Source organism: Amaranthus tricolor, chromosome 5 (genome assembly GCF_026212465.1).
Source record: "Amaranthus tricolor cultivar Red isolate AtriRed21 chromosome 5, ASM2621246v1, whole genome shotgun sequence".
Classification (NCBI taxonomy): Eukaryota; Viridiplantae; Streptophyta; class Magnoliopsida; order Caryophyllales; family Amaranthaceae; genus Amaranthus; species Amaranthus tricolor.
Genome location: NC_080051.1, coordinates 29,424,177 through 29,450,752, shown reverse-complemented (window position 1 = coordinate 29,450,752; position 26,576 = coordinate 29,424,177). Strand labels below are relative to the sequence as shown.

The following is a 26,576-nucleotide window of genomic DNA, read 5'->3' as shown; positions in this document are numbered from 1 at the left end:
TAGTCGACTGCTTTAGTGCTTTGAGGGTTAGAAATATTGATTGTAGACGATAGAATTAGAAATTTTAAAGTCTAAAAGAAGCAAACCTTAGGGCTAGTTAAGTAGTAATAAACTAAAATTGGGTATGGTACTAATTACTAAAGTTGGATATGAGTCATGTAGTAGTACTAGTTTAATAATTAATTGAATTAATTATTTAATAAATAATAATTAAACTAAGCGGGCGGGCGGGTATACTTGCAGGTATTTTTTGGTGTCGCTACCCGCCAATTTATCTTGGTGACTGGGAATTACCCGTCAAAATTTTAATTTTTTTAAAAGATGTTGTCCAAACCCGCCCATTTTTCGAGTCGGATGGGTCGAGCCTAATGAATAGCCGACCCATTTATCTATTGTATTTGGTTTGTCTGTTCATTTAAGGAGTACAATTAACATTATCGTTAATCAAATAAACTTGAATTTGTCAAATGTACAAATTATTCCTCATACAGTGATACTATGGATTATATTTTATCCATCAAATTATTTTATATACTCCATTACATATCCATCAAAAAAAAAAAAAAAAAAAAGCAAATAGATGGTTAATATATCAAGAAATTCTAAATTTCAAATGAAATATATAAGCAAAATTTACCACCATTGACAATATATCCTCATAAAAAGTTCATACAAGTGTCATGAATAAAAATAACAAAAATATTTTCAAAAAAGAAATAGATAAGGAAAATTTAGCACCATGAATAATTGAATTATTTTCTCTTGATTACCCTTCTCAGTTTATTTATTCTATTTCTAATAAAAATTATCTTTAGTTATTGCAAATAATAACAACGCTAATAAAATATGGGAGGAGGAAAAGAGCGTTCAAAAGAGCGTCGTGAAAAGAGGCTTCAAGAAATTTCTTTGCTTCGTACCATTCCTTATTCCGATCATCGCCGGTAATTATGTTTTGATAATATTGCTTTATATTTTTCTAATTTAAAAGAGTGATTAAATTATTCTTTTGTAGTCTTTTCTCGAGACTTAATTTTTGGTTTGAGATTTACAAATTTTTTTCCATTATATATTACTTCTATTTGATGTCTCGACCATTTAGTTTTTATTTTTTTTGCTTAAACTTTTAATAATTTTAATACTTGATATCATTTGACATTTACAACATTCAATATATTATTTTTTTTACCGATCTTAATTGAATTTATTGATTAACTTTTCTATGACTGGGTTTAGAATATGAAAAAACCAATGGTTAATTCATTTTTTTTACTAGAACAATTCAATCAATTAATTAATCTTAGGAAAAAAATTTAGAGATATTCTACATGATAAGCAAGTTTTTAAAAAATTTTCACAAAATAGCATTTTACTTTTAAACATTAAGCCACAGTAATATTATGAACAAAAAAAAAAATATATTTCCGTTATCTTGAAAAATTTCCTTTTTACCCTTGTGTTATTTCCTTAAAATATAATAATTCCTTCTCCTTAATGCATCTTCTTCTTCTTTCATCAATTTTCAAATTCCTTTAACTATATTTTCAAAAAAAAATTAATATTAAATTGTGTAACAGAAGGATCATAATTGTATATCTACATGATCATAGATGAATAATTATTGGATGACTCATCTTATACTGTTGTAAAATGTTACTTTATTTATTGAATAAACAATAAAATAAAGTTACAAGTTTGTAGAAGGAAACAAATTACATATGACTATTAAGAACCATACTTATGTACACCATCGAGAACTCCGAGAAACCGATCTTCAATCCTGAACCAAGTAACAAGAAGATTTTGTTTGAACTTGATATTAATTCTAGGCGAGATACTCTTTTATAAAACATCATTTCCTTCCTACTACGGTGCTTAGGAATAAACCGAAAATATGTTCTGAGATACAAAGAATTACACTAAATTCCTAGCACACGGAATATTAGAATGATGTAAGGAAAACTTAAATGGAAGAAGATACGGAAAATTACAATCGAGGATTGCAAGTTCTCTATGTAGAGTGCTCGAGAAGAAAAGAAATTCGAAATTGCACGTAGAAAATAACCACACAAGCTTACACCTTTTCACGATGCAACATGTTACTCCATGAAACACAAGATTAGTTCACGATCTAATGTCGTATTTCAATCAATCTATCCTAATATATCCGGTTAATATAACCATATTTAACCGTTGGTAGTTACATTATAACTAGCAAATGGATAAGCTAACGTTTCAAAGAAGAATCCGCAAAACAGTGTGAAACTCGCGGGGCGTGACCTGCTGTTTCCACAAAACAGTAGCTTTTCTTTTCTTTCTTGCGAGCCGTGAGTTGTTTCACTATCCGTGAACACTATTTTTTGCTAAAAACATAAACTTTGCAACCTTAGGACATTCTCAAATTAATTTATTTAATTTAATTTCCGATAACCATTATACGCTCTAAATGACAACATATACTAGCATCCTGTATTGATAGTGTATTTTGTTGCATTTTAGGTGGTGGACCACGGATACAATAGCAGTAGTGACAGGAGGAAATAGAGGAATTGGGTTTGAGGTATCAAGACAACTTGCTAATCATGGAATGACAGTGGTACTCACTTCAAGAGATACTGAAGTTGGTATTGAGGCTGTTAAAGTCTTACAAGAGGTTGGATTGCCTGTGGAATTCCATCAATTAGATATTGTTAATCCACAATCAATCAAGGATTTTGCTGATTGGATTCAACTTACTCATGGTGGTCTTGATATTTTGGTAATTAATCTTTTCATTTTTAATTTTATTATTACTCACTCTGTCCGTCCATCTGAGAATTGAATTTATTGTAAAACAGGTAAACAATGCAGGCGTTAATTTTAATGTTGGATCGGAAAATTCTGTTGAGCGTGCGGAGCAAGTTATTAACACAAACTATTATGGCACTAAACATGTTATTGATGCTATGATCCCTTTGATGAGGCCTTCTCCATCTGGTGCTCGTATTGTGAATGTTAGTTCAAGGCTTGGCAGGCTCAATGGGAAAAAAAGTGTAAGATGAATAATTTTCTTTTTAATTGAGGATGAATATTTGGTTTAAATTTTTTAAGAATCTTTGTGAAAAATAAAAGTATATTTCAAATGAAAAACGAAAAGAAAAATATCTTTGTGTGTTTTGATGGAAACTATGAAACAATAATGATATAGATGAGAAGTTTAAGATGAAAAGGAGCGGAGAAAATAATTTCAATCTAATTATCGTAGGATGTCGGTTATAAGAAACACAAAAACTTGGACGAGACAGTCTTATTATGAGACCGTCAATTTGAGCCGGCTTAATTTTTGCGTGTAACAACATTTTAATTTTTTGGGCATTTATCAATTTTGACCTTAAAGGTATTAAATTTGAAAATTGATACCTTTAAGATCAAAATTGAAAAATGCCCAGAAAATAAAAAAAAAACCCAAATTGTTACACGTGCGAATTAAACCGGCTCAAATAGATGGTCTAATTATGAGGCCGTTTCATCCGAGACGAGCTATATAAGAAAACCTCAATTTTATTTTAAATCTTGCATCGAACTAAACAATTGAAAAGTATGAAAATTATTTTCGAGGAAAATATTTAACTCCAAACCACATACGACTAAGTTTTTATTTCAATTTTTGCATTTACATAAAAATTTTGAATAATGATTTCAGAGAATTGACAATGATGCATTGAGAGAGCAATTATCTAATGACGAATTGTTGACAGAAGAGTTGATTGATGATACGTTAAAAACATTTCTTGAGCAAGTAAAAGATGGAACATGGACATCTGGTGGATGGCCCCAAACACAAACTGATTATTCAATGTCAAAAATTGCTATTAATTGTTACACAAGATTTTTAGCTAAAAAATTACCAGATAATCCCGAAGGTGAAAAGATTTGCATAAACTGTTTTTGTCCTGGTTGGGTTAAAACAGCAATGACAGGTTGGCATGGAAATATATCCGTTGAAGATGCTGCTGATACCGCTGTATGGCTAGCCTTGCTTCCTGGACAACCTGCAAGTGGAAAATTTTTTGCTGAAAGACGTGAAATAAGTTTTTAAATACTTTGATTTGATGTTAAAATTAATGGTCTTTTAATATTGATTGTAAAATTTATGTTAGAACAAATTTATCAAAAGAGATATAATAGTATTTGAGGTTTGCTATTGCATTTTGAAAAAATTATTTTAATTCATGTTATATTAACTTTATGAGTAATTTAATTTTCTTATTCTGTTAAGCGATTAATTTATTAAAGTGCTTTATTATTAGATTAATATAGACTTCATTTGGAGAAAAATCCTTATATCAAGTATAAATGCCTTGATCACATATTTTAAGTATATACTTATGATGACACTTGTTTTATGACAATTTTAAATAACAATTTAATTTTTGAAACAAGTTTCTTGATAAAACATATACTTCTATCATGAAATGCTTCGCTTGAAAATTTTCAATGCTAAATATAAATTTAAACTAAAATAAAATAAGATAACCTATAAAAATTTCAAATAAACAAGCGTAGTCGTGAGATGACACAATCTAATTCCTATCAAACTCAAAATAAACCATAAACCTAACTAAAGACAAACCAAATTCAAAATCATAAAAAACTTAACTCAAACTCATAATGCTAAAATCCATTTCAAATTCAACAAAATCCAATTTATTCTAAAATACTTATAAGTTATCTAAATCTAAAGGGTATCTAAGAATGATCGAATTAAATCCAAACTCATCGTAATTTTTTGGATTGTTTTAGACCTAGTTTTTTTTGCTTGTGCTGATTTTCTGCAAGTGTTACTCATAAGAGAACGTAATCATTCATATTTTTCTTTATGTAGGATTCTTACTTTTTGGATATATTTACCACAATACTCGAGTACTCTCTATGAAGAGAGCACGAATATAGATTGTCCATTATTTTCAACTATCCCGATCTTGTTTGCGAGTGAAATACTCCCTCCTATTCATAGATAAAGGGCTATTTGGGTTTTGCACCAAAACCTAGGAAGATTAGGAGACCACTTAAAAGTGGATGGAAATCTCTCTTTTTCTTTAAAGAGCAATGATTATATGTGTTGTTGTAGTGAGGATAAAATAATAAAAAAAAATAACAAAAATAAAAATGAGACATAATCAATAAATTGATCCAATAAAAAAATATCCAAAAATGAATAAATAGGTGGGAATATTTATGTATAATGATGATAGATCTTTGACTAATATAAGCAACCTAAATCAACCTCGATGGAGAATTACGAGTTAGACCTTAATAAATAATAGAAGGGCTTTAGACAAGATGCAAGATTAGACAAGATACAAGATACACCTCCGATAAATTCAATCTCCGAAACCTAACTTGTCAAATCCGAATTCAAACTCCTCCAAAACCAACCGAATTAACAACCCAATACGAAAGTTCGAAAGGGGAAGAAGTGACAGGTTTGATAATTGACATGATCGCATGATCCCGTTTCCATGGATGATCCCAGAAAACATCAGGTAAGATCTTTTGCGATCCTTTCTTGTGGCAGATACAATCATTCAAAGATTTCAAGATACATTCTGATCTGAATAATGGTGTTGAATGTTGACTAATCAGGTATCCTTGCGAGGAGCAAGTACCAAGGAAATTACAAGGGTTGAGCTACTTGAAAAAGTCTCCCATGAAAGGGAACTCCGAAATTTTGCCAGGCGAGCTAGTTCTGCTGCTCTCTTTATCCAGGTATTTCATCTACTTGACTCTATTGCAATGGCATTTAGGCAATTTAGTAATTGTTGATTGTTAATAGGTCTTGATTTGCTTCTACTTTGCATCAGTTTCTCGTCAAAATTATAGCTTAATTAGCCCAAATTATGAGTGGGGGTTTCTGGGTTTTGATTGGAAAATGAGGCCTCTGAGAGGGTTGATTATGCTTCATCTCAATTGTTTATGGATGAAAGCCTGATTGATTTTCGGTGCATTTTATAATTTGGAGCTTGATGGGATGCGCTTGTTAGTGGTCAATGTTGATGACATGTCGTGTGAGTAATAGATAGAGTAATTGAACAAGTGGGTGATGCGTGATTAACTACATTTGACTTTCCTTGCTTAGGTGAGAGACACTTATGGTCTGTTTGGTTGTCGGTGTCAATGGTGGAAATGGTGATGGTATTTATAATTTGGTAGCATAATCTCATGACAAGTTTAATAGTCATGTTTGTTCTACTTCAATGAATTCGTTCTTTACAAAATTCAATCTAATGCATTATCATTTGGAGAGGCAACAATGTAGTCAATTGTAGAAGACTGAACCTAGTTCAATTAAATTCTGGAAGAGATGCTGATAAGTAGTCAATTGTCTTCACACTTGCTGTAGCATTACCCGTAGTTATTGATAAACTGATATTTTACTGGCATTAATCTTAATTTTAGCAACTTTATTATCATATTATCTTTTGCTTATGTTGGGAATAGTGTTTGTCCTTATAAAAGATTTGGCCCCGAATGATGTATTCTCTAAAGGAATTCAGCATGAATAGAATATGTCGAAGAAGCTATGAGCCTATGAGGCTAGGGGCTTTGACTTTCTTGTGTTTTGACTTCTATCTGAAAATATTTTGATCTGCATATGTTGTGTCGTTGGTGAACGTAGTACTCGAGACATTTTGATTGATCTAACTTTTTCTTCAATGTTGTCAGAGGGTTTGGAGACGGTACATTGTGACGATGAAGGTGGCATTGGAGCTTCAAAAGGAATGGGACATTTCAATGCATGATGCTTCTGGGCTAATGAAGAAAACCTGGGTTTCATGCTCTTTATTGAGGCCATTCCTATTTTTCATCATTCACCGATATCTCAGAAAGCGCACTGTCCAAATTGAGACTGTGAACTCTATGCACGGATGCTTTGTAATATTATTGGAAAATTTAAATTCAACAGGTGATAACCTTATCTGTTAGACTTATTTTGGCATGTTTGTCATTTTTTTTATTTAAAGGGGTATACGAAAGTTTATAGATGTAGTTTTACAGTTTGGATAAGTTTGTGTCTGCATTGGGTGGTGGTAATCCATCTGAATTCTCAATTGAGGCGACACTTTGATGCTTTGTCATCTTGGTATATTGTCCTAACTCTTATTTGAGATGGTTATTCAATCTTAAAAAATTAGAACTGCATATCATGGGACAGCCCTGGTAGGGGAGTAATTTTATATTAGATATCTGAATTTCCTTTAGCCATGATCAAACATTAGAGTTGAGAAGTATTGACAAGAATGGCTATTCATCAACCGTAGAGCATGGGTCTTTGTCATCTCGTGAACACAATGGGAAAAGGATCCATTTCATCAACTTTTTATAGTAATTGTATTGTCCTGATTTCGCTATTCACAGCTATGTAAGGGTGCATTTTTGATTATTCTTAGTGTTTTGTGTTTTGAAGTTTAACATGTCTGAAATATATTTAAAAGCTTATGTGCTTAAGTTAAAGGAGTATTTAATGTCCATATATTAGTCTTTTTCCATTCATTTTTGGTACTATCACAACTTTATTCTCGTTTTTCTGGTCTTTCTGATTCAAACAAAGTAGTTTGTCGCTGAAATGTTATTGTTGTTTTAGTTTTCTCATACCATTTTGTTTCTGTGTAGACCTAGATACAAATTTCTGCTCATTGGCAATTGGTACAATTGAGGAGCAAAGAATGTGGAGTTACCAAGTAAAAAAGCTAGTATATTTATGCTCATTCATACTTGTGGACTATGATAGTTACTCTTTAGGGTGTCCTGAAGTTGTTGCAGTCACTGCATTATTGATGCGTTTGGTTATGACCCTTACTGACTCAAGGAGCTGGAAGTGCATATCTGATGAAAAACGCGAGGATGCAGACAGAACAGTGAAGGATTTGATTACGTTTATTGGCAGTAATAAAAGTGGTTTATTTAGGTCTATTGGCATATACATGACTAAATTGAAGGCTTCTTGTTCTCCACAAAGTGTTGTCCAGAAGGATGATAAATTCTTGATTACTGCTAGTGTTATAACTTTAGTGTTGCGACCGTTTTTAGTTTTCAGCACAAATGAACAGGATTCTTTTCCACTGGATCTGCAATGTGCTGCAGAGCAGTATTGCTTATTCATACTTACAGTACCCTGGCTGGTTCAACGTATCCCAGTTGTACTTCTGCGTGCTTTGAGGCATAAATCTACTCTAGAGCCATGCTTAGAGACTTTCCTGGTGAGTAACAGGGTCTGCTGATAATATAACTGGACACTCTTATAATCCTGCAATAGCTGTCTCAGCTTCACATTTTCGAAATTGCTAATATGTTCATCTTTTCCAAAAACACCAGTGGTGGATGAAACTTTGAGATATTCTTTCTATTCGTTTTTGTTTGCAACATTTGCTCTTATGATATTTCTCAAGTCAATATGTCAAATGAAAAGGTGGAGACAAAAAAAGTGGAAAAACTGTAGAGAAAAAGAAAACCGCAACAACAATGCCAAAGCCCAAAGCCTTATTCTAACAATATGTGGTTGACTACATGAACCAAAACAAATCAAAGAAAACTGTGGCAAATTGAAGGGGTTCAGAGTTAAGACTGTAGTCTTTGACCTGTGTAATGCACAGTCTTGTGCTTATAAATTGTTTGTGATTGTGGAAGAAAGTAGATGATTTAGAGAAGTGGTTGATGTTATTGAAGGTAGGTTTGAGGTGGTGTTGAAGTCATTGTCTTATATCGTAGAGGTTGTGGTGGGTGTCCTTGTGTTTTTCTTTTCTTTATTGCAGGATAAGTGAAGGTAATGGAGGTTTCCATTTTCTTTAAGTTTTCTTCTAAAACTAGGGTACCTTAACATAAAAAGCTGTTTCTTGCTAGAGGTGGAGATATTTTAAATTGTGTTTTTTTGGCTCACTTCTCTTGTCATTTCGAATGACAACTATGGTTTCATTTGCTCTACAGTAGGATTTTTGAGTTTTTTGCAGTTATGAATTACAAGTTTTCCTTTGAATTTTTGATGGGTTATCAAGACGACTTATTCTAACTTTCCTTACATTGATATATAGACTCCTTTCTTTTGGGTATGTTGTTAAACGCTCACAAGTGGGGGGTGCGGATAATAATTTTGGAGTTGTGAAGAATATGTTCACTTGAATGAAAATGATGTTCTGTTTACTGGTGTTTTGTTCATCATCCTATTGTGTACCTTTTTAATGTAGAGTGAAGTTTTTCTTGAGTATGAGAGACTTTCCATTTCCCTCTTTTTTTTTTGTAAATGGCATTTCTAAACTGAGAAAGAGGTTCACTTGAATTAACTATTGTCATATACTACCTTGTATTGCAAAACATCAGTAAGCTGATCATTTTATGGCAGGTGATGGCAGATCTTAAATGAAAAGATCTTGATTGAGTACTCAAAGATGGATGTATCTGGAGTATTACATTCTAATGGTATACCTTGTGTTGGGTGGGCTCTTTCAAACATTATAAGCCTTGTGACATGGAGCAAAAATGAGTCCATTGAATCGAGTAGTTTTATTGATGGCATAGACATTGTTGGATATGTTCGTACGCTCAATGTCCTCGCTGATAGGTTTCTTACTGAGATTGAGAACAATCAATTGGCACGAAAGGAAAGACAAGAACTGATGGATGATGGAAGTTCTGGTGCGGAGATGACCTCAGAATCCCTCAATTACATGGACCTGCTGAGACCAGTTTGTCAGCAATGGCATCTTGCGAAACTCATGGTCATAGCAAATAGCAAGTCTTCCACTGATGAGAGAAATTCCCCAAAATCAAAATCAGATTATAAACACATTAAAGTTTTGGAACTGGTTGATATTGCTCTTTGTTACTCTTATATGATCAGATTATATTCAGCCATGAATTTGAGGCATGGTCCATTGCCAGTCCTTAATATGCTGTCTTTTACTCCTGGATTTCTGGTCAGTATTTGGGGAGCACTGGAACATGCTCTATTTCCTGAAGCAGGTCATGCTTTAAGAAATGAATTGTACCACGTTGCGAATGCGTATGGATATAAATCTTCTGGGACTTCAAAGAGAAAACAAAAACAGGTTAATAAAGATGGAGCTGGAAGATGGGTTAGCGTATTGAATAAATTCAGTGGTAAATCCAAGGCAGATGCAGATACAAGCACTGGTGGGATTGACTGTCAATCTGGGGACAGCATGCGAGACACCAAATTAGATGATACTTGGAATGTTGTGTCTTTAAGATGTGGTCTTGAAAGCTTTTCAAAGGAAAATTTATATTTAATTCATCTGTTTTGTGCTACATATGCTCACCTGTTATTGGTTCTTGATGATGTAGAATTCTATGAGAAACAGGTAACTGTTCTGTATAGTTTATTGAAGAGTTTACTTGCTACCAAATGTGTTCCCTACTAATTCTGGGCATCTTTTTGTAACAAGCCAGGTTCCTTTCTCCTTGAAGCAGCAGCGCAAGATTGCATCAATACTAAATACACTGGTCTACAATGGTTTGCTCCATAATACAGCTGATAGAAATAGACCGGTTATGGATGCAGCATCGAGATGTCTACAAATGCTATATGAAAGGGACTGCAGACATCAATTTTGCCCTCCTGCGTTGTGGCTTGCACCTGCTTGTAAGAGTAGACCTCCAATTTCCTTGGCTGCTAGGACACATGAAGTTCAGTCAGATGTTAGATCAGATGATGGTTTAACCTTTCCAAGCATGGGTTCATTTATAACTGTCACTCCGCATGTATACCCCTTTGAAGAAAGGTGAGCAGATCCTAATCTCTCTCTGCTTTTGGAAGCATTTGCTTCTTCGACGTTATTTATTTTTTGCTTCTTTCTCAACCTTGAATTAGGAGTTATATGAAAATGAGTCTAGGCATGAGATGTGTGCACTATTATAAACTTTTGAAAATGACCTTAAATTATTAGGCCTCTGATAGTCTTGTTGAACTCTTTCCTTTTCAGTCTTTTGTTTGTGTGCATTATTATAAACTGGTGTGCTTTAGTGGTTTCCCTGCCTTTTTTTGGTGTGTTACAAGGAAGAGAGAGAGAAAGGGTTTTGGGGGTGGGTGGGTTTGATTTTGGGATGAAAAATAGTTGGATCTCATAAGAACATTTGGTTGAGTCTTACTTACCTTAGATTTACATGCTAACCTTATGGGATTACATGCTGGCCTGCTAATTGATGACCTGATCTTTTGTGTGAATATGTTATATATTCACCTCATTGGCAGGGTTCAGATGTTTAGAGAGTTCATCAAAATGGACAAGACTTCTCGTAGGATGGCTGGGGAACTTAACGCACCTGGTGTACGATCCATTGCGGTTGTAATTCGTAGGGGTCATTTGATTGAGGATGGTTTCCAGCAATTGAATTCTCTGGGAACAAGGTTAAAATCATCCATACATGTTTCTTTTGTAAGTGAGTGTGGCCTTCCTGAGGCTGGCCTGGACTATGGTGGTTTATCCAAGGAATTCTTAACTGACATTTCAAAAGCAGCATTTGACCCACAGTAAGTTGTTTGCTTGCTTGTCTTTATTTGATGTAATTCTTTCTTTTCATTTAAGTTAACCCAAGGCTTTGGAATTTTGATCCAAAGGTATGGATTGTTTGCTCAGACCTCAACTTCTGAGAGACTGTTAATCCCTAATACCGCTGCAAGATTTCAAGATAATGGTATCCAGATGATTGAATTTGTTGGAAGAATTGTTGGAAAAGCTCTGTATGAAGGAATCTTGTTGGATTATTCTTTTTCACATGTTTTTGTCCAAAAGCTTTTAGGCCGGTATTGCTTTCTTGATGAACTCTCTTCACTTGATCCAGAGCTGTATCGGAATCTGTTGTACGTCAAGGTTAGATTAATTAGTTTTAATATTTATTCAAACTCCTTTTACTGCCTGATTTTCAACTAAATTACATCTGAAGTATTTATTTATATATAATACTTAAGTAGCACAATTATGAAGAGCATATAATAGACAAAAAGTGATAATGAACTGAATTTCACTTACCTAGAGTCTCCTAAGAATACTCTTTCCAATATCCCAAGATACGCTTCTTGGACTTCTTTGGACATAAATCCTTTACATGGCAGTCCAAAACCATGAGAGTCCTAAGGACTAGATAGGGTTGTTTTCCATTGAGGCAGTTTTCACATTTACCTTTGAGATGTTCTTGCACAATAGCACCACTCAGCTGGCATTTACGACTTACGAGTTAGGAGCTTGAACCTGCTGTTGTTAACTAACATGTCCCTGTACTGCAAGCTTGGAATGCACTTTTGTTCGCCATTTATTCCAATTTGTCATTGTGATAAGATCCATGATTATTGGCTTGAAGGTTTGTACTCTTAATATCATCTTAGTGTTGGTTATGTCTATAAGATCATTGAGTATAAGAAATAGGAGTTTAAATGGATGGTGGAGTTGGAAAATGTTTTTTTCCCTTGGGGTATATCTTTCATATGAAAGGTTCTACCTCAACATTTCCATTTTCTATGTAGAAGATGAAAATTGAATGGGTGAATGAAGGGGGCACTATTTGCAGAATCTGCTTAAGTAGTGAATGATTGACAATGAAGGCGATTATTGATGCTGGGGCTATCAGTTGGGATACTCGGTGCTTCAACTTTCAGGAGATTGTTTAAGGAAGAAGTGGGTAAATGTGCTAGAACTGATGTGAGTTGGTTTGTACTTTTGGTCAAGTGTGGCATTGTGGCTTTTTGTAGGTAAAAATAGAGAAATAATGGTTAGTGGTTAGCCGGCCAATTACTTTCTTTTTGTTTTTTGTCCATTTGTTTTGTGTTGACTTGCGATCATGGGATAGATGCTAACACCATTTAGGTTGATGATCCTACTTACAGTGAGACAGGTGATAAAGGAAGCTTTCTTTTATTTGTTGGATGTACTTAATTCAAACACAAAAGAATACCAAGTCTGTGGGTTCGTGACTTGTGATGTACCCTTGTGTGCAGAATTATGAAGGTGATGTTAAGGAACTTTCCCTTGATTTTACCATCACTGAGGAAACATTGGGGAAAAGGCACATAATTGAGCTTAGACCTGGTGGCAAGGATACTTTAGTAACCAATGAGAATAAGTTGCAATATATTCATGCTATGGCAGATTATAAACTCAATCGGCAGGTATGTAAAATTGGCTGCTATAAACTGATTGCAATTTTCAGGACCGATGGTTGATGGAAATGCATTTATTTAACTTATAGAACTTGATGTGATCTAAAATGCAGATGTTGCCACTATCAAATGCATTTTTCCGAGGATTAACAGATCTCATTTCACCTTCCTGGCTAAAGTTATTTAATGCCAGTGAATTCAATCAGGTACTATTCCATTTTATGCTTCTTGATGATTGAACATGTTTAAGTATATACTTTTGAAATGTGGCAGATTTATATTCTTTATTAACTGCCATGTGGTTTGCGAACAACCATGAACTGCAGCTTAGGACATCTTTCTTATGCTGGTTCTCTTTTCTATTTTAAGAGAGCTGGTTAACTGACATTTGGATTGACTTGTCAATAATGTTTGATGTAGGCAGATTCTGGTCTTGGAGTTGTGGTTTTTTTTTTGGGTTTGAGTAGGTTGCAATTCGGTTTGGTGGAACTTTTAGGTTTATTTTGGATTTAGATCTGGTCAAAGTTGGTTACGATTAAAGCAATGTAGCTTATGGTTGGATATAATTTTATTTGTTTGGAGTAGGCTTGGCTCATATCAAAATCATGTCGGTTTGGTTTTGGGTTTGCTTTTATTGTTTAGCGATCAATACAGATACTTTTGCGGTCAATGCGGTCTATATTTTAGTCGCGATCAACTCAAAAACCTATATGGTAGAGGTATGGTGATGCGGCCTTGTTTTTGCACTATATTTTAACTTAGGTTGTATATTGGGTAAAATCCAGTTTGATTAAGAATGAACTTGGTTGGTAGTCTGTTTTGAGCTGTACTTTCTCCGGGTTCAGATTAGATAGTCGAATTCTATACATGTAAAGGACACCTAAGTACTGGTTTGGTTCAATTTCAGAATAGATTACTTTTTGGTTTGCAGTGACTTGGATTGGATCCTATCATAGTATCAGTGGCAAATCTTGAGCCGAATGATATACGGGCCAACATTCGAACTCAACTTTTGATTAAAAATTATGCTTCTTACTGAAACCACATCTTTTAAAAGTAAAACTTGGGCAATATTTTGGTTTCTTACATTACCCAAAAATTTTAAGGGGGCCAAGCCTTGTTCGGCTGCCTTACAATAGATCCACCATTCCAAATAGTATACTAGTATATGATTTCATCTTGGTTACAATTCAGTTACATGTTCACACATTGGTTCAACTCGGGTTTTTAATTGAATTAGTATTGGTTTGGCACTTTGGGTGGATTAACTTTAGATATAGTTCGGATTTGAGTTAAAATAATTCAGATCACACATCGATTATCATTTTCCCGCAGCGTGAAATCAAGGACCACGGAATAAAAATTGACAACAATTTCAGGTTAAATCTGTATGGACATGCATTGCGTACTCCATGCATATATAATTGTTGCTTGTTGTGAGATTTGGATCCGTGGTGTGTTAGACCTTTATATAATCTCAGGTTTGTGGTTGTCATTTAAACAAGGAATTGATGGATTCTCCACAGCTGCTTTCAGGTGGCAACATTGATATTAATGTCGATGATCTGAGGAAGAATACAAGGTATACAGGTGGCTATTCTGAGGGAAGTCGGACTGTAAAACTCTTTTGGGAGGTACATTGAGCTTGCTTTTGTGTTTTTGTTGTTTCATTTTGTCCTCCCCGTGAATGATTCTGTTTCCGATTGCACTTTGGCTATACTTTCATTGGTTAATACTTAATAGTAAGGTAAGAATCAGAGGACTATCCGTGTTCTCATGCATCTTCTCAAAGTTTGATGTGCACTATGAATCTCTGACCTTGAACCAAAAACTATATCTTTTAGTGCAACTAGATACCGGAAAAATCTGCAGGTGCTCATCAACAAATACATACTCCTTGTGTTTAGTTGCGATTTGTTGCTTTTGAGTTGTCCCAAATTAGTTGCGACATTTACTTATATGATAAGTACTTATTAAACCTTTAAACCTAATCTAGTACATTTCATCCAACCCTACTTCAATGCATTCACTACATGCATTTGATTAATTGCCACTATTTCGTTGCATTCACGCTATTTAACCCCACCTTTATCTGCCCAACCCTAGAATCCAAACAAGATGAGCAAAAACCTTATATTGCAACTAATTTAGGATGGAGGAAATAAGTATGCATTTGTAGGGAGGGGGGGGGGGGGGTGTTTGGTGCATTTTTTATGGTAAACCAACAGAAACAACATTCCATAACCCAAAGCCATTAAGTGGCTCCCACCTACAAGGTTTTTTTTTTTTTTTTTTTTTTTTTGGTGGAGGGGGGAGGGGGGTGGTTCGCTTGTGTGAACAAATGACATTTACATGTACTGTTTATGTGAATCTGAAATATGGTGACCATACATTGTGCCCTTCCTTTTGCTAGCTGTTTGATGACTATAGGAAAAGGAACGGATCTAGTTCATCATTCAAGGAGCATTGAAAACATTGTGAGCTGTGAATGTTGATTGCTTAACCTTGATATGAAATGTTCTTATTCATGAATTGGAGAAATGAGTGTCATTTTCATCATGATTACTGATATAGGAAGGTAACTCCAAGATTGCATGTTTTCTGTATCTGCAATTAACTAATTTTTCGTATGATTTTTAAGTTGTGACTTTACGTGTGTAACTTGCATCATTTCTTCATAGCAGGTCATGACAGATTTTGAACCAACAGAACGGTGTATGCTTCTTAAGTTTGTTACAAGTTGTTCACGTGCTCCATTGCTTGGCTTCAAACATTTACATCCAACTTTTACCATTCATAAGGTATTCCAACAACATTTAATGAACACACTGGATTCATAAGTTGTAAATTAAGCATCAAAGCATTCCTTTTCGCTACATTGTACTGATGCATCAGAGTGGTAAATTGATGTTGAATAATTGGGTACACTATTTAATTATTTATCTATGCAAACGTTTTTCTTTTCTTCATAATATTTATACGTGATTAAGATACTTTTTGTGCTGTTCAATCTTAGGTTGCATGCGATGTGCCTCTTTGGGCAGCATTTGGAGGACAGGATGTGGAGCGTCTACCTTCAGCTTCTACTTGCTACAACACTCTAAAGGTGATTTACAAAGTCAAAACTCAAAAGTATACTGAAATTTTGCTATGTATATTTGATATTGCCAGTATTCATCTTGGTACCTAATTGATTCTTATTTATTCTTTTCTTTCCCCTCCTGTTGTTCTCTTTACATGTTATAGCTTCCTACGTATAAACGAGCTAGTACATTGAGGGCGAAGCTTCTGTATGCTATCAACTCAAATGCAGGGTTTGAACTTTCTTGAGTACTTCAATGGATTCAGGTGGGTTTAAGTTGCCTTCATATTTCTCCATACTGAAAATTTTCATTTCTGCAGCTGCTAGTGTATAAAAACTATTTTGGCAAATCCAAATGAATCCATCACTCAAGAAGATGAACATACTTGCTCAAGATTATGAAAATAAATTTATATGAAAATGTTTTACACTTATAAATTCTCATCCACATATATTTTTCTCTCTTTTAATACCATTCATTCAATTCAAATTTTTTGTCTTATTCTCCCAAACCAAAATTTGAAAAGTATGCTACATGTAAATGTAGCAAGTTCACTCGGACGTAGAAGTTTTTAATATCCAACTGTGTGTGTCAATGTCGTGTGGTCATCTTCCCTCCTGAACATAGCATAATCCTGATATTCTATCCAGGAAACCCATCTAAATGACTTTTATGGTGAGAATCATTATATATTAAAATGCTTAGATGGAACAGAGAAAATGAAAATAATAAATAGTAGATTGTAATAAATGGTAGTCAAAGGGCAAAGACTGAAGCTTAGATGAACAATTCTAAAGTCAAACACAGATATGAATTAACTAATCAGGGGAAATCGCTGAGCTAGAAGAGCACTGGCCAATACACTGTTGGCAGCTTCAGAGAGATAAAACCCGTCCTAAAAAACATATTATGTGGCGTTGGAGTATGTCCTACTGATGTCCCTGTTCTGCAGCAAGCTTTCCTTGCTTCGAAGAAGCCTACATGAAATAACTTGCATATATTATAGAGCATAGTAAAAGTTGGGACTCAATCCTATGATTTGATCACTGGAGGCTTTGTAATTTTCATCTTTTATTAGTAACTTCAAAATAATATAAAGAAAAGGTCACCCATGTTCAATTTATAACTAACCAAATTATCTTATGAATTTTCAATTTTCTGCATAGCCGTACTCGTAACAATCTTTGCTCATAGTGAACCAAATTTTCCTATGTTGAGGAAATTTACTATATGTTATCGTACTCCATGCAGGTTACTGAGAAATTACCATTTTCAATGAGATTTGCCATCATGTCTAGGAGAGGCTGATAAATGTCAAAGACCACGAATATCAAATCTGCAAGTTTTGCCTGTAAGAGCGTGTCACACCATTTTATTTACTGTTGAATGAAAGAGCATCCGGGTTCAGTCTTTCGTCGCATTGATTACTTCCTCCTCTCTCTATAGGGTAATGGCTGCTGGCAAACATCCCATTGGTGGTAAGCTGTACTCCTTACTCTGAGCCATATACTGTCTGTAAAAGTACATCGAAATTGCATTGGCTTAGATACATAAACAGAAAGATGGAAATTAAAGGAACATCCCACTATTTTCTTCATTGTTGTGAAACTGCTGCTTTATCTAAATATTGCGTATATATTTTAACACCGTTAGTTTGTTCTGTTATTCACATGATCATGGGGGTTCATTCACTTGCAAGTTACATTAGACATTAAAACTCGCTAGTTTGACTATTAGTTTATGAAGTTCTTTTTAAAAAATCATTAAGGCTAAATTTGGAGGAGGGAACGGAGAAAAACCTGAACAAATTTACTGAAAGAAGTCGTGAGAATATCAGCATTCTGATCATCTGTATACTGTCATCCTTTCGGTGTAACACTGGATTAATGTGTAGTATAGTAATTTTGAAGTTTCTTTCCGCTTGCTGCTCTGCTAAGTTAAGATGGTGGGTATGTGGAAAAGCCCAGATTCTCAGCTGCCAAAACAACAAAATGAGAAGAAATATCTATACTAGTACTAGTATATAAAACAGCCGGTCTTGTTACATAGACGTCCATTTTTTATGGAGCCGAAGATTTTTAAATCTTTGGTATCAAAGTGAAGCAATTCATTTTATCATTCACGCTTTTTATCAATGTGATTTTACGAATGATGTCTGCAAACAAGGACCAATTGAAAATAACCTTTGTGTCATTATAAAGATAAGTTTGAGTACATCCGGTCCCTTTAACCCGACTAGTTGTGACTGCACCAGTTTAACTGCGATCATAACCATCGACGTAGACTAGATAGTGAGTTGTTTTGAAAGTGTTGCTGCAATCACAACCACATTTAATTGGTTTGTTAAAAAAAAATACTTTTTACATACTTAAAGTTCACCTGATAATAATGACCACAAAACTCTAACAAACTATAGAAAATTATGATGTAGAAAAATTCAATTGGTTTGGGATGGCATTCATGCCTAATGTTGATATTCAGCAAATTATTTTTGATAATAGGAGAAATGTATCTAAACTATAAAGTATTAAGTATGTATGTTTGTAAAAAGTTTTTTTTTTCTCAGGCATAACAAACAACAAACTTGATAACATAATCTTATGATGCTAAAGAAAAATGGAAGACGATTGATCCACCTCCTCTAATCTTGGAGCTATCGATCTCCATATTGAAGAATCAGCCTAAAGGAAAATATAAAACGCAAGTTAAAAACTCGCGTAACATTTATTGCATAAAATAGGAGTTCTAGAGAAGTTTTGGCTCAACATAAACTTAGTAATGGAAACAGACTCGATATAGCTTACAGCCTTGCAGTGGTAAGAAATGACAATAAAAAGATGTTCGTGTAGCAAGGAATCATCAATCTCTAGATGATACACAATGGATTCTCTTTGCCACTACTACCTTCACTAATATGTTTGCAGTACCATTTATTGTCTTCTTTTCGTCACCAAATACTACTACCATTTATAAATAACGATACCACTTCCTTATGGGTCAGTGCATCAATACATCATACAACTCATTGTCACTCTCTATAGCATACATATACCCGAGGTTATCAGCTCGCTCTCGAAATTCGTCAATGTCTGACGAAGGTACTTGGACGCCGACTAATACGTTAGCACCGGCTTCACCCTGAAGCATTCAATGAAACATTAGTGTGAAACAATAAACCTGAAAAATGTAATATCTTTATGTGGCTTCCGCCTACACGGGTTAAGGAAGATCGGATGTACCGATGTATGCAACCTTACCCTTGAGATAACAAAAATATTCTTTTCAATATAAAAGGTAAGAAATATGAAGTGCAAAAACTCACTTGTGCACGGTAATGGAACAAACTAATATTCCATCGTGGGCTAAACACATCCAAAAAATTCATAAGAGCTCCTGGTCGTTCCGGAAAGACAAACCTACAAAGAACTTCATCTTGCAAATTTGATCGACCTCCCATCTGCAGAATAGTCAATCAAGGTTTTAGACTGAGGAAGCTTACCTTAAAGTATAACTATTACTGTCCAGGAACAATGTGAGGGAAAGATGATTGTCTTCACTATTGCATTTTGGCAATATGAACTATTTTCACTCTAAAGACCATAAAAGTCTTTTTAAGCGATCACCCTTCCTCATCCAATGGCTTGCAATCAGCTTAATACAAAAAATACACCATTATTGTTACATTTGTACTGAAACAGTTTGTGTCAGGTAAAAGACAGTGTCAATTACATGGGTCGGATCAGAAGACGTATCAAATTAATTGGTTGCCTCAGCCAAATGTATGGTGTATGGTGTACCTCTCCGGCTCTCCGAAGTCCCCACCCCTCCCAGTGGTTGGCTTTCAGAATGACAGCTAATTAACAATGTACAACTTACAATTGCAAAAAAATAGAGATTTCTTTGAGAAAGAGTATTATACAGAAGAAGAAACAAATGAACGGTGGCCAGACGGAAAACAATACTAAGAAAATTGAGCAAGAGTTAACAAGTTTCAATCCTGTACCACAACATCTTTTGACAGACTGCTAATGCATGTACAATGAGACATGAACACTACTCTCACCCGCACATTTCATCCGGCCCAATAACCCACAGACCAAGGGGATAAGGTACTTGGCTTGTTGGGATGAGCCTCAAATGGGCAGTGCAACTTCTTTTTGCCTTGAACAACGGATTTCCACAATTATGAAGGTCAATGATCACCAGGCTCAAAACAGGGAATACATAATACATGTAGTCAAAAGCATAATGCCGTAAATATGAAGAGACGCTTACCAAATGCCGTAAATGATCCTTAACCAGATCATTATTTGTCAAGTTAATAGTTTGAAGCTTAGAAGATTCCATGCGCTCCTTCATTGCTTCAAGTTCAGAAACAGTATGATGGCCAACACTGCATCAACATACAAAATTTACGACTTGTTCAGACAAGCTGACGCTTTGGGAATTTAGAGGAATTTTAAAGAAAAACTGAATGTCCCTTATTTCGATGGGGCCAAAGACTTATAGTTCTTTAGTTTCAGATTATAATGGACTAAAGTAAAAAAGTTCATTGCACTTCTTATTCATGTGAAGTTGCACATGATGTTTACTACTAAAGGTCAATCAGAAACAATCTCATTATTAGTTTTATCATTAATAAGAGTAAGGTTGCGTATATTCGACTCTCCCAAACTCTATCCTAGGTGGAAGTCACTTAATAGCATTGGGTAATGCAATGTTGTTAAAAGAAAAACTGAAAACAGAGAACAAGTGAACTGGTAATACTAAAAGACACAAAACTGAGAAAATTATTATAGCCGACTTCAGAAGGGCTTACCTGTAGAGAACTAAAGCCTCTTGTTTTGCAGAGTTAGATCTGTATTTAAATTCAGTAATATTCATTGGTCCTATCTGCAAAATTAAACTTATTAGATAATTTATTGGGCCAAAAGCTGAAATTCCAATAAGTGAACAAACTAATTACCATTTCAGTAAATATTTTGAAGCTACCAGGTTCTTCAGGCATAAAAGTTGCGAGCACGGCTTCCTGCTGCCGACCAACATCCGCAAGTTCAGTGACTAATCTCAACCTATCAAAGTTCATATTTGCACCACTGGTGATTACAACAACATTTTCATTCTTTATGCCATAGTATTTGCAATAGGCTTCAGCACCAGCGAGAGCAAGAGCCCCTGCAGGTTCCAGTATACTCCGTTTCTCCTCAAACATGTTCTAAAATTGAATAAATCAGATATTAGCTACTGTAGCTGCATCTGCCTTAAGAATAGTCAGACAGCCAATTGGCAATAGAATAGAGGATTGGCACAACTTTGATGACTGAATTTAGAATCATTGAAGTACATATCATCTCTTCTTTATATTTAGAGTACAAAAAGATGTTAATATATGCAGAAAATGGAATCACATCAAAATCAAGGCATAGAAGAGTAGAGATTTCAGCAATGGACAGCAGATATCCACAATGATTATGGAGTATGAGGGACCCTTATCAACCTACAAATGATGAAGTCCATATTCCACAAAGCATGTCATTAATGTAGGCTGTAGCTTGACAAAGTCACCCGAAAATTAGCAAGTAATCCAAGAGTAGTGAAATGGGTAAGTCTATTGCTCCCAAAGAAATGATCAGACACTAATTTCAGAAAGGCATGGATTCTAGAGTAACAAACAGAATGCAAAATATGAAGTCTAGTAAAACTATTAATCTAGAACTAACAGCTAGTGAACACAGATACCAAGGATTGTTATAAATAGTGTCATGAATGGTGTGACTTGAGTGCACAATTGATGTGTGCATTTATGCGTTGTGCACTCGTGTGACTCTTGGATGGAATCCAATGAGCGAGTTAATGTGGGTGTATTAAGTTGAGTCTTGATGATTGAGCTTTATGATGGTGATTAAAAGTATGGATTAATGAGGTAATGAAGTGTGAGTTAATCATAGGAGTTATGGGACTTAATGAAGAAGTGCAAAGGTTTAATTCAAGACGCTCTACTATGCAAGTCGAGCAATGCTATTAGAAACTCTCTGAAGTGCCGCTCGACCGAGCGAGCTCTAGGGCGGGTCGAGCAAGCAGACAGAATGCAACCAGAAATTTCCTGTAGCCCGCTCGACCGAGTGAGCTCCTGTTTTGGTTGAGCGAAGTCTCTGATGCTCCTACGATGCTGTTTATGACTCTTCAAGTACTTGGGGATGTTTCATTATCATTTAATCATAGTTTTAATGTACTTAATGTTACTTAGTGTGATCTGTCGTATAAATAGAGAGCTCTCATACACTTATTATATCATCAAACACAACCCCTAAGCCAAACACATAGCCTTTTGATTTTATCTCTTACTCAATTGTAATACTTCATTTGTAAGTGTTTTATACTCCTTTGATATAATATAAACAAGAAACTACACACGACGGAGGACGTAGCCATCATTGGGTGACCTCCTTAAATCTTTGTGTCTCTTTGCAAGTTTTACATTATCAAACATTTATTTAGTTCATTGTTATTATTATCATTCATCAAAATTCTTAGCCTCGTATCGATTTTGGTAATTATTTCAAAGGACGATTGAGGAAAGTTGCAATGTTAGATTTAGGTAATTACCTTTATGGAAGCACAAATGGCATCCCGATTAACAAGCACTACACCATCTATCAATTCCTTGCATATGCGAAAAGTTTCCTCCCCGACCACTTTAACAGCTACACCATCTGCAAATCCTCCAACTTTATCCAGCATAATTCTTTGTCCATGGTGTAATGACAGAGCCATTGCATTGGCATCAGATGGTTCCACCCCTATAATTTTGACCTGATAAAAAAAGCATCGCATATATTATTCAAACAGAAGGAAATAACCATCACTACAGCAAGACCTGCAGATATAAGTTGCAGACATCAGAATTAGGGAGCTCATTGAACCAGGCAGAATAGCAGGCAAATGAAATCTGCAAGCTTTATCACTTTTCTTAAAATAAATTCTAGACATAAGCAAAAGAAAATTTTCCTTAATGCTTTGTTTTTTTTTTATGTGCAGCATTTTTTCTTTTGGGCATTTTTCATTTTAGTGCACCATTTCTATAGAAAGTTTTTGAGTATGTTGACAACCTACCCCATCATTTTGACGATTTTCCACCCACAAGGAACCGCTCTTTATCTCTCTAAATGGGTATGTGATGCACTCACAAAAGCTGAGAAAGTAAAAGTAAATTGATGAAATGGTCCAGAAGAAAATGGGTCCATCATCTAGTTAAACCATCTATCATACAAAATAGCTATGATATTCTTTGTGGTCTGACTCATGTTTATGTATTATAACAGACTTTTGCAACAAAAGAATTTATCAATATACTCCGCTTCACTTGGCACATTATCCGCTCTCCTTAATGATTTCATCAGGAAACTAATCATTCAATGGTTGTCCCTGCGTAATCCCATTTTTCAGTTACTAAACTATTTGTACCAAGTAGCATTGTTGTTCTGTTGATAGGAAACCAACAAGAAATTACGTGGATATTGACAAAACCGAATATAATACATAAGCCCAGCACCACCACCCCCCACCCCCAAAAAAAAGTAAATGCAGTTTGGTAAGCAAAGGGTAGGCAGCAGATAAACAAATATTGTATACATAAAAACCAACCTCTGGTTTGACTCTTTTCACATAAGCAGCAATACCAGCTATGAGTCCACCACCACCTACTGGGACAAAGATTGCGTGCAATGGACGGCCTTTTGTTTGGCTCACAATCTCCATGCCTATGGTCCCTTGCCCCATAATGACATCTGGATGGTCAAATGGAGGTATAAATGTCCGTCCCTCCTCTTCAGCCCTATTCTTAGCATATGCTTGTGCCTCATCATAAGAGTCTCCCACAAGGACAACAGTGGCACCCAGCCTCTCAACAGATTTCCACTGGTTTGAACACAAATAACATTAGGATCAAAATTATCTGAGATAAGTTCTAATATATCCAACAAGGCATCATATTTAAAAAGTATCAAACCTTTATTTCTGGTGTAGTCACAGGCATAACAATCACAGCATTACACCCCAGTTTCTTAGCAGACAAAGCCACCCCCTGCGCATGATTTCCTGCTGATGAACATATAACCCCTCTTTCCAATTGCTCCTTTGGAAGCTTTACCATCATATTGTAAGCACCCCGCAACTTGAATGAGAAAACCTACAAAAGATAATGTATAATGCCTTCAAATTTCTAACCATTCATCGCAGAAAACACAAGATAGTTACAAGGTTCCGAGATACAGATCTCCAGTTATTATTCAAAAAGTTAAAAAATTTGTATTTTAGGAAAGAAACAATGTTTTACCTGAGCCATTGTAAGAACACATGGGAAACAATTGTTTTCAAATTGTTTCCAGACACCTACTTATACTTTATGTCATGAAATAAATGCCATTTATAATTAGTTCCTCCAAAAATGTATCATTCAAACTTAAAAAATATTACATTTTGCCAATCCACCCCTGGAGTAACTCTAAATTAAAAACAGAATCAATATCAAGAAACATGAATATGGTAAAACACTAAATCCAAGTGCTAATAGCTTAAGAACATTTTACGTATGTAGATCGTAGAAGTATTTTCAAATTACAAAATTTTAAATATAACCAAAAACTTCAAGGAGAAGTATTTTTTTGTGGTCCATTCAACCATACTCCACCTTTTTATCGTAGTTATCAATGGATCAAATCAAACAAATAATTGGATTGTTATCATCAAAGTGTAAATGTCAACCACGCATGAGACGGCAACAATAATATGTTCATATGCTCCAGATTGCTTATCAGCACAAAATTTTTAATAGGTTCACATCAATAGATTACTATCAAAATCAACTAAATTTAAAAGCATCTTCATTAAGACAGTTTAAGTGCAACCAAAGTTACCGCCAAGAAACTATTGTCAGACCCACTGATTTCCGACAAATTTGAACACTAGAATTCTCGAGTAATGTTTCTGAACGTCAAATTTCTCCCGCGCAATACACAATAAGAATCAATGGCAAACTTTTTAAAATAATAAAAAAAATCATATACGCTTAATCATACTATTAATCGTCACTTTCAATAACAAACAACACCATACAGAACCTTACCTAGAGATTAAAGAACTGATAATCTTCTGTAATCGTAAACAGTACGAGAACAATCAAATGGAAGACAGAAAAGAAAACAAAAGAAAAAAGAGAAATTGTAACTTACCGGTTGTAAATCCTCTCTTTTAAGCCAGAAATTAGTACCTAACCTATCAGAGAGCTTTTCAGCGAGTTGCAATGGCGACTCGACAGCAACATCATAAACTTTAGACAGCAATATATTCGTCAAATACTCCATAGCAACCGTAGAAACGGCTTCCGAATCAAGCGATGAAGAATCGGGAACAGCACCAAGGAAACCACTCTCATACTGAAGAGAATTGCTGGAAACGAGTTTCAACACCGGAGACGAAGAAGATAGAGACGGAAGAGGTTTCCTAGTGAAAGTTTCTTCGGGAGAGATAACACTAGCTTTAACAATGGTGGAACAATGACGGTTAAGCTTTGGGAGACGACGGAGAGAGAAATCAGGATAGAAATGGCGGCGGCCGGAGGGGATAGATTCGAATGTAGATGTTGCAGTGCCGGCGGCGGAATGGAGGAGAGAGAAAGACATCATTATTACTCCGTTTCTTCGGAGAGCAAAGAATTGAAATGTTGGACAAGTGACAACTTGACAAATTTGATCTTGTGTTTTATAAGAGACAAAAGGTTGTTTTAATCACGTTTTATGTTCCTACTAGTGAAAGCACGGGTATGTTGGGCGGAGTAATTTTCAATTTGTCATTTTAGATATTTTATTTGTTATTCTTATAATAAATTTTTCTTATTAACTTTATAAAAATATTTAGGGTTTTTTTATTTATACTGATGTACTTTTAAAAATTTTCAGCTGTATCCAATAAATTTATCAATTTTCAACTGTACTCAATAATTAGTAGGGTTTTTTTCACTTATACCCACATATTTTTAAAAATTCTCAGCTGTACCCAATAAATTTACCAATTCTCAATTATACGTAATAATTAGTATTAATTTAGCAACAATAATCATTTTTTAATGACAACTTAACAACAGTTAGTTAGATTTATTTAAGGAGTTAGTAATATTTTTTGATTTTTTTTTGAATTACCAGTAACATTATAATGTGAATATGGCTTATATCAACTCTTTTTTTTTTAGAATTACTCTTTGAACAGTAACCATTTTAGAATTGCTCAGTGAAGAAGATTATTGAAAATGATGAAGGAAGGTGGAAATGAAGTGTTCGGGATTATAGTCACGT

General features: G+C 34.7%; 3 protein-coding genes across 7 annotated transcripts; 2 read left to right on the top strand and 1 right to left on the bottom strand.

Annotated features, from left to right (window-relative positions):
• Nucleotides 1-720: 720 nt before the first annotated feature.
• Nucleotides 721-4,166, top strand: LOC130813162 (uncharacterized). Its single transcript, XM_057678920.1, has 4 exons — nucleotides 721-941; nucleotides 2,497-2,755; nucleotides 2,835-3,029; nucleotides 3,680-4,166. Exons 1-4 carry the CDS (start codon nucleotides 847-849, stop codon nucleotides 4,073-4,075), a joined length of 945 nt encoding a protein of 314 aa, XP_057534903.1. The 5' UTR covers nucleotides 721-846; the 3' UTR covers nucleotides 4,076-4,166.
• A 1,106-nt stretch (nucleotides 4,167-5,272) lies between these two features.
• LOC130813902 (E3 ubiquitin-protein ligase UPL7) lies at nucleotides 5,273-17,879 on the top strand. Of its 5 annotated transcripts, XR_009042256.1 has the most exons (16): nucleotides 5,274-5,522; nucleotides 5,623-5,745; nucleotides 6,703-6,943; nucleotides 7,651-8,237; nucleotides 9,384-10,352; nucleotides 10,441-10,772; nucleotides 11,243-11,521; nucleotides 11,609-11,861; nucleotides 12,983-13,153; nucleotides 13,258-13,350; nucleotides 14,671-14,778; nucleotides 15,829-15,945; nucleotides 16,161-16,250; nucleotides 16,391-16,492; nucleotides 17,479-17,578; nucleotides 17,674-17,879. XR_009042256.1 is itself a non-coding variant. In XM_057679810.1 (15 exons), exons 1-14 carry the CDS (start codon nucleotides 5,499-5,501, stop codon nucleotides 16,472-16,474), a joined length of 3,471 nt encoding a protein of 1,156 aa, XP_057535793.1. In that variant the 5' UTR covers nucleotides 5,274-5,498; the 3' UTR covers nucleotides 16,475-16,492; nucleotides 17,479-17,879. The 5 variants fall into 5 exon arrangements, 1 of the variants encoding a protein (XP_057535793.1); XM_057679810.1 differs by having other exon boundaries at nucleotides 17,479-17,879; XR_009042257.1 differs by lacking the exons at nucleotides 16,161-16,250; nucleotides 16,391-16,492; nucleotides 17,479-17,578; nucleotides 17,674-17,879 and adding an exon at nucleotides 15,558-15,722 and having other exon boundaries at nucleotides 5,273-5,522.
• Nucleotides 17,880-18,919: 1,040 nt separating this feature from the next.
• LOC130813903 (threonine dehydratase 1 biosynthetic, chloroplastic-like) lies at nucleotides 18,920-26,262 on the bottom strand. The gene is made up of 9 exons (XM_057679811.1): nucleotides 25,458-26,262; nucleotides 24,236-24,415; nucleotides 23,872-24,144; nucleotides 22,834-23,040; nucleotides 21,194-21,442; nucleotides 21,047-21,120; nucleotides 20,503-20,620; nucleotides 19,550-19,684; nucleotides 18,920-19,365 (listed from the first exon to the last, which is right to left on the bottom strand). The coding sequence occupies exons 1-9, from the start codon at nucleotides 25,908-25,910 to the stop codon at nucleotides 19,225-19,227; spliced, it is 1,830 nt and encodes a 609-aa protein (XP_057535794.1). The 5' UTR covers nucleotides 25,911-26,262; the 3' UTR covers nucleotides 18,920-19,224.
• Between the last annotated feature and the right edge of the window lie 314 nt (nucleotides 26,263-26,576).

Excerpts from the sequence above, each read along its gene's own strand:
- LOC130813162 (XM_057678920.1), top strand. The coding sequence starts at position 847 with ATGGGAGGAGGAAAAGAGCGTTCAAAAGAGCGTCGTGAAAAGAGGCTT. Across the intron at positions 942-2,496 it reads CCTTATTCCGATCATCGCCG|GTGGTGGACCACGGATACAA; the intron begins GTAATTATGTTT and ends GTTGCATTTTAG. Across the intron at positions 3,030-3,679 it reads GGCTCAATGGGAAAAAAAGT|AGAATTGACAATGATGCATT; the intron begins GTAAGATGAATA and ends TAATGATTTCAG.
- LOC130813902 (XM_057679810.1), top strand. The coding sequence starts at position 5,499 with ATGGATGATCCCAGAAAACATCAG. Across the intron at positions 13,351-14,670 it reads ATGCCAGTGAATTCAATCAG|CTGCTTTCAGGTGGCAACAT; the intron begins GTACTATTCCAT and ends GATTCTCCACAG. Across the intron at positions 14,779-15,828 it reads CTGTAAAACTCTTTTGGGAG|GTCATGACAGATTTTGAACC; the intron begins GTACATTGAGCT and ends TCTTCATAGCAG.
- LOC130813903 (XM_057679811.1), bottom strand. The coding sequence starts at position 25,910 with ATGATGTCTTTCTCTCTCCTCCATTCCGCCGCCGGCACTGCAACATCT. Across the intron at positions 24,145-24,235 it reads TGACTACACCAGAAATAAAG|TGGAAATCTGTTGAGAGGCT; the intron begins GTTTGATACTTT and ends TGTTCAAACCAG. Across the intron at positions 19,366-19,549 it reads TGTTCCATTACCGTGCACAA|GGTGAAGCCGGTGCTAACGT; the intron begins GTGAGTTTTTGC and ends TGAATGCTTCAG.